Source organism: Limulus polyphemus, unplaced genomic scaffold, assembly GCF_000517525.1.
Source record: "Limulus polyphemus unplaced genomic scaffold, Limulus_polyphemus-2.1.2 Scaffold392, whole genome shotgun sequence".
Lineage (NCBI taxonomy): Eukaryota > Metazoa > Arthropoda > Merostomata > Xiphosura > Limulidae > Limulus > Limulus polyphemus.
This window is the reverse complement of record NW_013666002.1, coordinates 36,254-51,484: the sequence shown is the minus strand read 5'-3', so window position 1 is coordinate 51,484 and position 15,231 is coordinate 36,254. Positions and strand designations below refer to the sequence as shown.

Sequence of the window (15,231 nt, the reverse complement as noted above, 5' to 3'; positions counted from 1 at the left end):
GCTTAAATGGGTAATGAAGAAAAACTTTAATATAAGTTTATATTAAAGTTTTTCTTCATTACCCATTTAAGCCGTCTCCAGCCATTATTAGTCTCAAAGTGGGTTCCTCGTCATCGAATTGGACAAAGTTATAAGCATCCTGGCCAATGTTAGCATACACATGGCCAGTGATGCCAAAACTATAATAATAGACTTAATTTGATACTAAATTGCTCACATTCTTTTTTATTTGCTTTTTAGTAGTGCTGGTGTTATTGCACTGTGGTGTGTCTCTGTTGTGCTGCCTGGACCAAGTTGTAGTATCCTATTAGCAGTATAAAGTAAAATCAGATAGCTTTAGTCATGATGTCTAATATAGGACTAGAAAGGATTTACCTCATCAACCTTGGAGGTATGACACCATTCCTTAATCTACCCTTCACAGTGCTCTCCAAGATATTGCCAAGGGACAATCTCAAAGGAATGTGACAAAAAATACAACATTCCAAGACGAACCCTTTAAAATAAATTGAAAGGTTTATATATCTTGAAACCTGAGCACCCTACAGTGTTATCAGAGTTAGAGAAAAGGATGATCATTGAACATTTGTTGAAACTATCAGATTGGGGCTTCTCCTTTGATAGGACAGACCTGAGAGTAACAGTCAAAATTTACTTGGATAAGCAAGGCCAGAATCAGAAAATGTTTAAAAATAATTATCCTGGAAAGCAGTGGACCGATCTGTTTATGAAAAGGCACCACAAAGATCTTGCGCAGTAAATAAACCAAAACATCACATCCAAAAAGACTAAAGTAGACCTAGAACAGGTACAAATATACTTCAATAACATAAGAGAAACACTGCAAGGCATACCACCTTAAAATATTGTCATTTATAATGAAACTAGCCTGGTAGATGATTCGAGAAAGTATAAAAGTTTGTTCAGAACAAGCATAAAATATCCAGAATGTTCAATTCACTTCAGTAAAAGTGCAATATCCTTGATGTTTGCTGGAATGGCAGCTGGAGACTTACTGCCTGTTGTCAGATTTTGAAAATAATATATACATAGGTTATTCTTTTTGCCAATTGTTGAAATAAGTGGCTTTTACTTATATTTCTTAACAGTATGAATATATACTATGTCGTTGTTGGGCTTAGGATGCTTCTACAGTAGGTGTATGTGACTTGTTAGAGATAAATTCAATGATGAATAAACAGCACACACTTTATTTGTTTTCAAATAATATATATTCGGAACAAGTTAAACCTATGTACAACAAAGTCTTCACACTACAGAGATTACAGGCATATCATAAACACTATTTATATATAGTTCTCTTATTCTTGTCAAAAGTCCACTTAGGCCTATTCAATTACTTTAGAATTTCAAGAAATTTAGAAAGTTGAACAATCTTCTCTATATTACTAATACTATTGTACTAGTATTCTGTGTGTGTGATTCACTTACAGTTACAGTTGTGATGCAAGTTACCGTAACTCGTTTGGTCTTTTTTCTTCTGAAGATCCTCTGTTCTTTTTGTCAAAGCATACCCAGGCTGATTCAATTACTTTAGAACCACACTTTGACAGAATAAAATTATCCTTCTTATTTTTTTTATACTGTTAGCTTCACTCTAATATATTAAACTTTAGGCCTACGTCAGTCGTTAGGTCTATCACATTTACGTTACATCACTTCACACCAACTATATTCTGTTTGCTTTTATCTGTCTAATACTGTATGTCTGCTACTTCCTGCTAGACTCATGCTATTTATATCTCTATTACATAGTCATCTGGCCATTTTCTATATTCTCGACACCAATTAGTTATTAAAAAAAAAACCTTCTACAATCATCTGCTTTTAACTCTTATTATAACAAATCTTAAAAATAATAAAATATTCACTCACAAATATAAATTAATCACCAGTATTTAAACCAAACAATCTTTTTATATCATGACACCTGTGTATGTTGTCTACTGGGCAGAAGATATGTGGGACTCCAGGACTCAGAGAAGTCCAAAGGGGCACATGATATAATAGGTCAAAGTCTGGATGGTTTGAGAAAGCAAGTTTTTGACAACTGGTTGAATACTATTCTTCTACCTTACCTCCATAAACAAGAAGGCAAAAATTGAAAATTGGCAGACTCCACAAGGAGAACACCAGCAGTGGGGAGGAAGAGTAGCAAGTGTGTGAGAAGAGTTAAGTATCTATTGGAAATACATTTTCAGTGTAAAAAAAATGTTAACTTCTGATATGTTACCTCCTCTCACAGAAAGCTAATATCCCACATTGCAAAAGTGGAGGGGCCGATGTAGGCACACAGATATCAAACCAAGAGGAAAGTGACTGCCCAGAATGAATGGTTGTACTTGGAGATGAAAAAGATACCTGTGGGGTACCTCACTACTTCTGAAACAGGCATGCTCTTTGCCCAGGAAATAGGAAGTGAATACAAAATGGCTGGAAAAGGAAGTTACTTGCGAATATGGTTTGATAGCTGCAAACTATAGTAACATAAAAATGGAATGAGCTATGTACACTCTCAACCTCAACCGGACAGATGGGGTTCCAAAATTCATCCTCGGCATTAGGAAGTTGAGGATGCAAAAAAAATTTGTAGTAACAACATTGTGGCTAGGGCATGTGGACAGTGTTATATATATATACCCAACAATCCAAACAATAAGTAAACAGTGTCATACATCTAGCAACTGGAATTATGATAACCAGAAAACTCCCCAAATCACTGTAGGAGCAAGAAGTACAGCAAACCTAATCTTGCATTATGGGGTATGGCATTGGTTGTTCACGATTCCATATTTTGAATAGCAGACCGACTCCAATTTATTCAATCAAATGGTCAGCAGGGATGGGCAGAAATCCCACTCTGCTTTACTCGGGTTTGATATTTGTGTGCCTACATCGGCCCCTCCACCTTTGCAATGTGTAATTCTAGCTTTCTTTGAGAGGAGGTAAGACTGTATCAAAAGTAAACATTTTTCTTATAATGAAAATGTATTTCCAACAGATACTTAACTCTTCCTCCCCACTGCTGGTGTTCTCCTTTTGGAGCCTGCCAATTCTCAAATGTGAGGACTGAGTGGGAATAGCAGAGGGAGCTAGATGCACTAGTATAGATAGCACATAATTGTTGGTGGAGAGTAGTCACATGATATGGACATGTTCAGAAATTGTGCAAAATTGATGGGGTACATAGACTGATGTGCTGATTGCAAAAATTATTTTAGAAATAGTTAGAGGGCAGGTGAACATCAAGATAGCTTTGTGTGAAAGGAGGTAAGACCATATCGGAATTACCAGGTTTTACAGTACTCACTTATGAAATATGTAAAGTAAAATAAATACATGTATATGTTCAAACAAAATATTTATTTTGTCCAGTTTACAAGCTAACTTGTTAAACAGAACACTGTCTGCATTTCAATAAGATAAATGTCAATATTTTAAATACAACATCCAAGTTAAACAGAATGCAAACTGGTGTGCCAAATAAAACTTATACATGTAAAACAAAACATTTACATGCTAGTGATTTTAAGTTACTATTTAGTTATGTTTTTCTTAAGATAGAATATTGACAATATGTAATACATGCATTTAAAACTAAACACATGTAAATGTTTAAATATATTAATTGTGATTATGTTTCAAAAATGAACATCTACACAGTTATGCTTCAAAAAAACACTTCAATGTTTATGATTGAGCCAAACCATTATATGATCTCAATAACCTGACTTCAAGAGAACACTTATTTGTCTATAATAGCAATCATTTAAGTTATGCTCTGCAACTCTGCTTGTATATATCTGCATGAAAAAAATATTAGTTGTTTCTTTCTCTTTCACATAAGCTATTACTCACTGAAAGAAAAACTAGAAAAATACATAAAAGAACACTTATGATGAAAGAGTAAATCTGAATAATTAGGAAATGGATGATACCAACATGTTTATTGTATTTCAATCATGCTGAACATATGTCTTCTTTGTTTTTTACAAGTAAATGAGGATTTGTAAAAATGAGAATAAAAATAATTAGAGGAGTGTTGACAAGGCAAATCCTGTCAAGGTACACTTACTGGATTGAGTAAGGTAGCCCTCCTCATACGACTTACGCTAGGCCCCAACATTCCTAGTTGCAGCCCTGACTATATGTCTGTAATAAAATTAAACTTGAAGTATTATTCTATGTTAATTATTATTTTATTTTTTAACTATAGAAGTATGTAACTCACTATAGTGCAAATGAAATCAAAACTTACTGATAGATAAGAGAGAATAATTCTTCTGCCTGGTGGCAGGCCTGTACTTTTGAGCCTGTTGATGTGACATTAGTTTGAGACAATTGATAGCAACAAAAACAGCAATATCATGTGGACAGTCAAAGTATCTTGTACCTTTCACTGATCCATCAGAATATCCACAATCCTGATGTGTCTGTAACAATAGAGATAATGTACCTTGATTAATAAATGACAAAAACTATACACTATGAAGCTATGTTTCCAAAATAAAACGCTTCAGCCATGTACCCTAGAAATTAAAAAAGTAGCAAAGCTTGGGTAGCTAATAAATTACTAGAAACATTTGTATATTTAGTTACATGTTAAACTGTGGATGGAAATAAGCCTTTAGCTTCAATACAACTACATGAATATATGTTGATTAAAGTAATAAAGCTTATTGTTATAAGAAATGTATTCAACAATACAATTCTTTTAATAATAAGCTTTACTATTTAACATGTCAAATGCATGCTATAGATTTGATTAGAATGTATTATTTGAAGCTTTTTTCTGTCAGTTACGGTTTGTGTTTTAGTGGAATGCTCCTGTAGAAGCTGTAAAGCAAATGCTGAGTGTACAATTAAAGAAAAATAACAAATTTGGTGTTACAAGGTCATTTATTTCTAGTATCAATCTGAACTCTTGTATTTTCTCTAGATAAGAGGACCGGTGTGTATGACATCACTGTGTTCCCAGATTTTGACTCAGCACAGAACAATAGTTAGGAGTTTTTTCTTTACTCTAACTCTTATACTGAGTTAAAGTGCTAAACACCACTTGTGATTCTTTTTTAGCTTTTTAAACAAACTTTTATTTGGTTTACCATAGAAAACATACTCAATATTTTGGTTAATGCATCATTGAGCTGAAAGATAAATTTTGTAAATGCAGATGCTCTCCTATGATGCCAGTAGATATGAGCCTCCCCTTTTTATATGACTCCAATCTATTCCCACCAGCCAAGTCATACATGATTGATCCAACTATTAAATCTATTTTCCATTATAGCCATTCACTCATGCATGTATTATTAACAAGGTCTTTTTTTCTCCAAGGTTAAGTACTAGTTCAGGCATTTGTCTGGAGGGATACTTAGTGCCCAACTAGTAAAGGTGGGTTTTTGATGGGAAGCTCCCATTTTACTCCCACATCAAATTCTTGGGTATTGAATCCTTTGTCTCTTTATTTTATTTTATTTTCTTTAATTATACCATAATTTATTTTTCTATCTCTCTTTTTGTATTTTCTTTTTCTTTGAGGTTAGTTGGAATTTGTTTAGAACAATAAGACTAGACTCCCATCAAGAAGCAAGAAGATCAGATGGCTTGTTGTGCTTTTCCTTCATAGTTAGTCTGAATGAGGTGAGAATCAAGGCTCCAATTGTTTTTTCCACGACAAAGTCTCCTGACTATATCTCTTCAGATACAAGAAGAGTGAAAAGAAATTGTCTATTTTTGAGTGTCCCTGATTATTTGAACCTCAACACCTATCACAAGTAAAGAAGAAGATGCCCGGGAAATTGTAAACCAATTAGTCTTACTTCTGTAATGGGGAAAATTCTAAAGTCAGATAAAAGAAGCATTGTGAAATCATCTAGTAAAATATGATGTCATAAAATAAAGGGACCAGTAGGAATGAGATAATACCAAATTGCCTTATTAACAGAACAAAGGAGATGATAAGAGATGGAACAATCATGCAGAAAAGAAAGGGAAGAGAGTATGATTTAAGAAAACATCCAATCACCCACCTGAACAGCCCGAGTCTTGGAACAGTGTGAAGTCTAAGAAGACAATCAACCTATATGGGGGGCATCCAAGGAAAAAATATCAGAAATAACAGTGTCCATTAAATGAATTTGTTCACTAGTATTATATGTAGGCATATCATATGTTTTCTACCTGCTTCTATTAATACAGAAATTGTAAAAATATTTTGTTTGTCTAGTTTCTATGCAGTTTTATCATAAACAGGGGTCCAGTAAATCCTCAAATTGCCTTGCTCTAGCTGCTTTGTTTCTTTGTTCTCTATGAAAGATAGTATCTATTCTGCCCAAGGAGGATGTTGCAGCATAATTCACTTAAGTGTTAAAAGGGTCAACAACTGTAATGTCCTTTACTGGCCAAATGAATGATGTCTGTATATTACAGTGAGCAAACAATAAGAGAAAGAATAAGAGCTTTCTTCCAAAATTGAAGCAACTATTCATTCTCAGTTCAACATAGTTTTTGATCATGACTACTTCACCAGCGATTCATCTTGAGAGAACGAAAGCTGACAATCTACTCAACAATCCTGTAGAAGTGAGTGTCTGCTTATTTGCACAAGTACACATTACATTTTCTTTTTGTTTCACCTCAATAAAGATTGTGTTCATTTTTTCAAACTTCAACAGTCTTTTTATTTTTCAAGCAAAATTAAAAGTCAGTCAAGATTTCAGATTGAGATTTCCCCCAAATTTCCTGGTCAATCTTACTGTTATTAATCAGACCTATCCAATAAGTGTGCAGAAATTAGTTTTACCTGAAAATACCAAACTAGCTTGAATGTTCTTAAAGGCATCGACCTCCTCCTTCATCACATTTTGTTTTCAAGTGCACAGTGTTTTTTTTATGGATGAAGTTTGGAAATATAAGCATTTTCACATAAAACATTTTCTTTCCAACTTTCTTGTAAGCCATGCAGAATATTTTTAGATTCCCCATTGTCTTTTTTTCACTTACGAGCAAACTGTAACATTGGTATCCATAGCATAAACATGTTATACTGGTAGAATCAGTAGGCTTTGAACTTTCACTGCCCTCAACTTACCCTTTTAATCATTTTAGCAATTTTTTCTCCTTTTCTTTTCACATCACAAATGAAAACTCTACTGTTACTTCATCATTTTATTGTGCATATGGGAAAGTATAAATGTGAATTAATGAAATACTAAACTGATACTAATAAATTTGGCATTTGGATGACCTTTATTAATAATACCGTCAGTTAACCCTTATGGCAGATCTAATAATTAGAGCTTTTAAAACATCAAGCATGCTTGTGATGTTAATTTAATTTCTCTCTTGTTTAGTTTCCAATTCCTCCTTCTCTCTAAATTTCAAAGACTTTGACTTGTGTGATGCTTCTTTGTTTTAGGTAATGAGCATGGTTGCCAGGTTGGCCTTTTTATGGCCAAATTCCAGCAATTTTACCTTTTTCTACTGTGTTTGGCCATGAAAATTTTGGTTTGGTCTTTTTTCATATTTTGGCCAAACTTTTTTGGTAAATTATGGTCAATTTTCCATACAATTTTATTTGTTTCTGTTTATATATACTTCTACAGGATGAGGCAACACGATGTTTGTACACATACAACATCGTATGTTGCATTATTAAGTAGTAGTAGAACGTTTTACACATTGCGATGTGTGTGTCATGTGTTCCATTGCAGATATTGAAGAAATTATATGAGTTTTATTTCTTAAACCTGATAACCCTTTATTTACTATGTCTCCTAAGTGGAAACCGTATTATGATAGTGGCAGGAAATACAATAAAAGTGAAAGTTGGTCTTTTTTAACCATTAATTTGGCTATAAATCTCCCCAACCCCCTGGCAACCCTGGTAATGAGCTAATAATTAATTATAGTGTTGTGTAGTAACTGCTAAGTAATTTCCAACTAACTCCTCAATTTGCACAATGCACCACTTTTGTATGTTGTAATGCCACTTACTAACCACTTGTTCATTTATTCATTCACAGGAAGTACTGAGTACTTCATGAAACGTAAAATGTGGTGAGTAGAAATCACCGATTTTTCTTGCCAAGATGGACATCTCAATATACATTTGCTAATCAAATTGTGGATAATTTAAACGATATCGAAGCAAACAGTGTAAAATCTAATCAAAGCCATTAGAGGTCATGATTTTGTCCAATTCAGTTTGATTATGGTTCAGGGGATGAAATGTTCCAAAATAGTTTATTTCCCCTTGTGGGAAAGTAACTTTTTTTCACTCTCCCACACATTTCAGTTATTTCCATTGAAAAACATGGTTGCTGGAAATCAACAAATTAATTGAATTCTCATGCACTAAATAGATTTTCCTTTATAAAATGGTAGATCTACTGGATATGGAGTTTACATTTAAAACATGATGGTATATTAAGAATGCAAACAGTTATTGGCTTAATAAATGCAATACTTCATGTAAACGATAAGTTTATTCATACGTATTAAACTTTTAATGAAACAACATTACACTCTTTATGACTCTGTATGCATTTAAATGGAAGAACTATGGAAAGTCACTGCTTCTTAATGTTTATCAATATTTTAGCTAAAGAAGAAAACTACATAATCCACATCACTTCATAAAAATAAAAATACATTAAACTATAGATTAAAAAGTCTACAGAATAAAACAGACTAAGAAGAAATATTCATCACATCACTTTAAGTTAGAGCATTTACTTATTTGTAAATGTTGACTAGATTTAACTAGAAACTTCAAGGGGAGGGTTTACTAAATGACCCAGGTCTAATTCAAACAGAAAAAAAAGAAACTGTTAAATAGTGCAAATGCTCTTGACTAGAGCTAGTAAAATACTTGAAAAAAAGGCTTTACTAATAACCTAAATCTAAATTATTCCAACAAAAAGCAGTTCAATAGTTCAAACTCTCTCATCAGAATCTATTTCACTAACAGTTATAACACAGGTGGACACATCTTGTATATCAAATTGCAGTTCTCAGACTTTATAATTTTCCTATACTGAAAATGTATTTCCAACAGGTATTTACCTACTCTCACAAAAATAGCTATTCATGTTCAGTGCTGCCTTCTATGATAAAAAATTTGTTTTTGTGTGCCACAAGCCTTGAGCTCCCACATACCTTACAATCAACTGGTTCAAATGTATCTCATGTGTAAATCATCATGCAACAACCCTCCTGCAATAAGAGTGATACATTCTGATACATGTGACTCCCTCTATTTGATAGTTCAAGCTCTCTCATCAGAATCTATTTCACTAAAAGTTATAACACAGGTGGACACATCTTGTATATCAAATTGCAGTTCTCAGACTTTATAATTTTCCTATACTGAAAATGTATTTCCAACAGGTATTTACCTACTCTCACAAAAATAGCTATTCATGTTCAGTGCTGCCTTCTATGATAAAAAATTTGTTTTTGTGTGCCACAAGCCTTGAGCTCCCACATACCTTACAATCAACTGGTTCAAATGTATCTCATGTGTAAATCATCATGCAACAACCCTCCTGCAATAAGAGTGATACATTCTGATACATGTGACTCCCTCTATTTGATTCAACTAAACTATCAATTCGTGTTTTGGAAGAAAATGTAAGGACCTATTTTCAGTGGAGAGGAAGGGTTGGAAGTGTGAGAGGAGGTAAGCACTTATTGGAAATACATTTTCAGTATAGGAAAATTATAACTTCCAATACCGTACATAACCTTCGATCACATAAATATCTAGAATCACACATTGAATAGGTGGAGGGACTGGTGCGAGGGAAAAGCAAAGTAGCGTTCCTTGAAAGTGTCCAAAGAACTCCCTAAAAGAATAGATCCTCACAGTAGAAGATAATCCATACGAGACTGCACCACATCTGTACCAGGTATAATCTTCGCCCAGTGTGGAATGAGGTGTTGCAGACATGGGCAGAAAAAAGGAAGGAGCACATCTCTACAAGAGAACAATGGTGGGGTATGTATTACCATATACCAAATCTCAATATCACAGAATACAGGAACATGGGTGAAAGTAAAATAATGTGCCCCTAGGGGTAGAGTGGCTAGGGTGCAACAGACTGTACATGGCAAGTCAACAGCATCCAAAACCCAGGCACTGGGAACCGACATACATGGGGTAGGATGAGGATCATACCATCTGTAAGTCAACTGAAATCCAAAACCCAGCCACTGGAAACCGACATCCATGTGGAGGTATGATATGGGATCCCAATTGAAGGGGTGAACTGCAATTTTGATGGCTCACTCCAAAGCTATCACATCCCCTCAGATAAACCTGCACAGAGATGGAGCATCAAATTAGAGGGCATCTCAATATCTACACCAGCTGAACACCACCACCCTACTCTCAACTGAATGCATTATCATTATTTGTATCTTATATCATTATCACATTCAGGAAGATGCCTCCACGGTCCACCACCCCAGTGAATTGGAACTGGAAAGTGGTAAGGACTCCTTTACTCCACTAGAAGAAAAAGGGTAGAGAAAATGTGGTGGAGAGTTTGCAGGGATGTCAACACTAGAAACAGTGCAAGGGGAGACTACAAAAACCCTATTTTGAAAAGCAGACCACTCCCGATGGCAGGGATGGACAGCTATCCCCTTCTGCTTTACCCATGAAATTCATGGGTTAGTAGAATCCAGAATAGGCATATGAATGGAGCAAATATATCATGAGGGAACCCACGAGTTATCTTGTGGAACATCCCATCTCAGCAATGTGCATTTAGTGGGCATGGAAATTATAATTGTTAATCCATCATGGCCTTACAGTGTGTACCTGGACCAGTGTACCTAGACAGGAATCACTTACCACAGAGTGAGATCTATAAAGAAAAAAGGTGCATGCCCCTCAAAAATAAGAGGTATATATACAAAAAGGTATCTTATCCAGTCACAGTCTCACTGAAGAGTATGAAACATGGAGACAAGTGGAAGAGGGTACCGCAACAAGGAAGAAACATCTACCAGAAGCAGATAATGGGAAATAAACATATGAGGTGTAGTCCCAGTGCTCGATGAAAGAAGAACCTTTAATGTACAATCAGGGTGAGATGCAGGTCAAAGGGAAGATGTCTCACCAGGAACTGATTGGGGGAGGACAAAGAAAAAAAGGACAATCGAATCAAAAGCCAAATCCAAAGAGCAAGGGAGGAAGTAAAAAGTCACAAACAGAGGGATGGGGCCAGGGAATAAAACAGCAGGAAAGAGAACCAACAGAAAGAAGCCTTGAAGGCAACGAGGAAAACCCAGAGCATGTACGGGACACAAAAGGCCATACAGATCTGACCAGGAATAAAGGTGGAAGATGAAAGGAAATGAAAAGGAAGAGCATGCCACATGACCTGCCAAAGTGGATGATAGCAAAAACTCAATCCAGAATGAAAAGAACAGATCAAGCTGAAGCAGCTGAGAAAACCAGATCTGTGTCAGTGAGGAAGGAGCAATCAGAAAGACCTAATACAGAGTGGCAAGGATAATTGAAATCACCCGGGAAAGATAATGAATGAGATGAGATATAAAGGTATAAATATGTCCCAATCCTCTCTGAATGCATCAACAGCCAAGGCAAGTGGCAGAGTAACCAGAGACAAAGGATTAACAGAGTCTGCCCCCCAAACAGGCAACAGATATTAAAGTGCAGAGAAGCAACCAAACAAAACACAATCTGCTTGATGTTAAGCTAAGGCAAAATGAATCAAAGCCCATGGAGGGCGAGGAATGCCAGAAAAGTCAAAGAGAGACAAAAAAGCCCAGCATGAACTAAAAATAAAATGTTTGGAAAAGGAGGGAAAAAAAATATAAAAAGGGCTGAGGTAGGCCTGGGAAGGCCAAGTCATAATCAGGTGGAGGAAAATTGTCATAACAGACATCATCCCATCAAGTTTGGCAGTTTGAAATGGAAGGTGAGCAATAGTGAAAGAAGATTGGGTAGACCTCGGACTCAGGGGTCCTCAAAAGCGAAATTAAGGTAAGAAGTATAAAATTTATTTTTTTTTACAAAAATTTAAAAGATGTTATATTGTAAAATTAGGTAAGTGTATACTGAAAATAAAAATATTAGTAGATGGTAATTGTTGAAGAAATAATATATTTAACTTAATTTACGATTTACCAGAAAGATGAATGACAGCTAAGCCTAAAATTACAAAGACAATTGTTAAGCCTAAACTAACATTGTAGTACAAAAGGATATCACTAAATGTTAATTAAAAACTCTAACTAAACATATGTTATTGAAACCAAATAACTACAAATAATAATATTAATATCAAAATATTCAAAAAGCAATAACAGTAAAACAGCTTATCTGTCCAAAGTCAGTAGACAGTATTCCAAATGTATGAGCCCCCAAGTTCAAGGCCCAACAAAAGTCAACTCATATAACAGTCAATCTCCCAATATATTAAAGCTGACAATTCCTCTGTCGAGTACCACCACCTAAAGCCTGGGTAATTGTGCTGGAAGTGAATGAAAACATTTTCGAAGTGCAAACAGAAGCCTCAGTGAAAACCAAAAAAAAAAAGTGAATTAGCAATAAAGGTAAGTTATCATTTAAAAAAAGGTAAAGTAAGTAGAAAAAAAAAAGAAAGAAAATATCTCCACTTCATATGAAATTAAAAAAAAAGCATGGGAAGAGGGCACAAACAAAAAACTTCTTGATGATAGCACTGCCAAACGAGAAGTGATAGTTCAGTAGAATCAAATAGAGGAAGTCACATGCTTCTGGAGAACGTGTTGTACTCTTATTGGTGGAGGGTTGTCGCATAATGCGAGACACATTTAAACCAGTAGATTGTAAGTTACATGGTAGTTCAAGGCTTGTGGCATGCAAAAAGCAGTTTTTGCATATAGAAAGCAGCAATGAACGAGAATAGTTGTTTACGTGAGAAGAGGTAATGTACCATATTGGAACCATCGTTTGTGCATATATTTGGTGACCTCTGAGTTACTTTTTCCTAAGCTCCACCTGGCATACACACATTCAGAATTATATGTGCCAATTTGATAGTCACTCAACATCACTATCATGAGGTTACTGAGTGAATGTGATCTCAAAAAAGCTCTCTAGTCTGTTTTGATCCATTTCATTACAGAAAGGTTTCTTTCAGCATCAGAGGTACTGACTGGTAGAACAAGTATGATTTGTAATAAAGCACAGATGTTAGGTAGATCTCTTTCTTCATCTAACAGTATTCTGCTCAGTAGATTTTGTGAGCTAGTTTTTCCTTCACCAACTTTAAATGGACCCATTTGACTATACATAGGGAGGATTAAATCCTTTTTACTCCATGGTTTTGTTAAAATACTTTGCCAAGACTTCAGCTACATCTTCACCAAAGTTATCTAAATTATTTTTATTTTTAGGCCAAGATTTCACTTTGAAAATCTGAGCATTCTGACACACATTTTCTTCTTTTTCAAGCACATCTTTGAACCTTTCTTGAATAGAATAAATTGCAACTGACAAAAAAAAAAATTCAGATCTTTAACCAAAATGTCATTTGTGCTTTCAACTGTTTATCCTATTTCTAGTGACAAAGAACCTAAATTTGTAAGATTACTCCTTGCAGTGTGTATGTTTGATTTCACTTTTTCCTTCACATTGAACTGCCTTAGTGTTTTCAATGTTGCCTTGATCTTAGATTGGATGTATACCATGATATAAGAAGTTTCTTGCAGCGCCAAGCTGATATACATGAGCAACTCAAAAAATATCTTTTATTATAAATATTGCTAATACTTATTTTAGTAGTGTAAGTTCTTTCCTTAATTTAGATGCTTTGCCATAAATTTCTGCACATTTACTTCCAATTTCTTCAATGATTTTGGCTGTATGTATCACCAGTGGTTGCCACACTTCAGTCACTGTACTTAATGCTGGTGCTCAGTGACAAATCCATCGTGTTCCATAAACATTTTCTGGAGATAAAAATTTGCTGTTTAATGTCAAATGGGTATTTTTCAGTGCAGCTTTATGTAGCGATGAAAATTTCTAAAACTTTTATATAGCCTGCAATAACTCAGACATTTGTGGAACCAGTCTTCACATTTTTGATGCATCATTCAATGATAGTTCAACATTGCAACAGATATCAACATTCTATGGTAGAAACTACAATAATTTCTGATACACTCCATTTCAAATACCGAAATTCACAGCAACTCAGCCAGAAATAAGATGAGGCCTGACAAATTACCCACTCATAAATATTTTTTCAAACTGGTGCACAAGTGGTCAAAAATGTGATCTGCATCAGGCTTTTCCACATTGTACACACATAAAAATACAGTGTGAGGTTCATAATTTCTCAAGTATTGCACATACACAATTTCCTCCTCCAATGAAGAAACATCTGTACTACTGTCACATAATACAGAAAAAAATATGGTGATTTGAATATCATTTACCAAAGCCGCATACAAATCTTCAGCAATTAATTTCACAAACCCTGCACAAGCTTTATCATATAAATACCTCAATGTAAAATTGGCACACTAAAATCCACCATATCTTTCTAAAAGTTGGAGATCACCTGTGAAAACTTTATATGACTGATTGCATTTTGCAATTTTGAATACAGTCACAAATCTTTTGAACATCAGTTCTTTGTTGGCTTCATCTAGTTTTGAAGCCAATTTAACTATAGGCTGCTTTTCAGGTAGAATCAGTTTTGACAAAGTTGCAGCTTCACAGTGTCTGTGCAAATCACTGGATTGATGCATTTTGATGAATTGTAGCTTCATAGTTGTTGTTCCCTTTATAAAAGTATTACTGTATTGCTCTGCATGACCAACTAGTAAAAGTACCTGGCACTATTCGGGTTATTAGGTTGATTTATCCTAGATGAGGATGATGTCAGTGTGTGTACTCTGAACCCATTTTAGCATAAAAATACAACCTCTATACTTTTATTGCTCATTTACAGGATGTGGCCCATTTATAGAGGTAACCTTCCCTCTGACTTGTCCTCCGATTGTAAACTTAAATAATAAAAAGAAATATTAAAAAACAAACCTCTTTAATTAACGAAGCCTTTAAGTTAGAAAACAATAAATATTTTTTTTTTAATTTTGTAGTTTATAGATTTCATTTTATACTTTCAGCACATAACCTCTTAACAGCAATATTAATTATAATTTTATTGCTAAGCAACA

The 15,231-nt window shown here is 34.6% G+C and overlaps 1 protein-coding gene across 8 annotated transcripts in view; it reads right to left on the bottom strand.

Moving 5' to 3' along the window:
• The window catches only part of LOC106457917 (ubiquitin carboxyl-terminal hydrolase CYLD-like), a 158,181-nt gene that overhangs the window by 117,462 nt on the left and 25,488 nt on the right, over nucleotides 1-15,231 (bottom strand). For 3 of the 8 annotated variants that reach the window (XR_002610279.1, XM_022384000.1, XM_022383999.1), the window contains exon 3: nucleotides 4,280-4,454. The exons of 1 other annotated variant lie outside the window; for it this stretch is intronic. Coding sequence is in view for 3 of the 7 variants with exons in the window: in XM_022384000.1 (XP_022239708.1) it covers nucleotides 4,280-4,454 (175 nt within the window). In the remaining 4 variants the exon portion in view is untranslated. Of the gene's footprint in view, nucleotides 1-4,279; nucleotides 4,455-6,053; nucleotides 6,104-15,231 lie in introns of those variants that run through there. 4 more of the 8 variants (XM_022384002.1, XM_022384004.1, XM_022384001.1 and 1 more) reach the window with 3 other exon arrangements.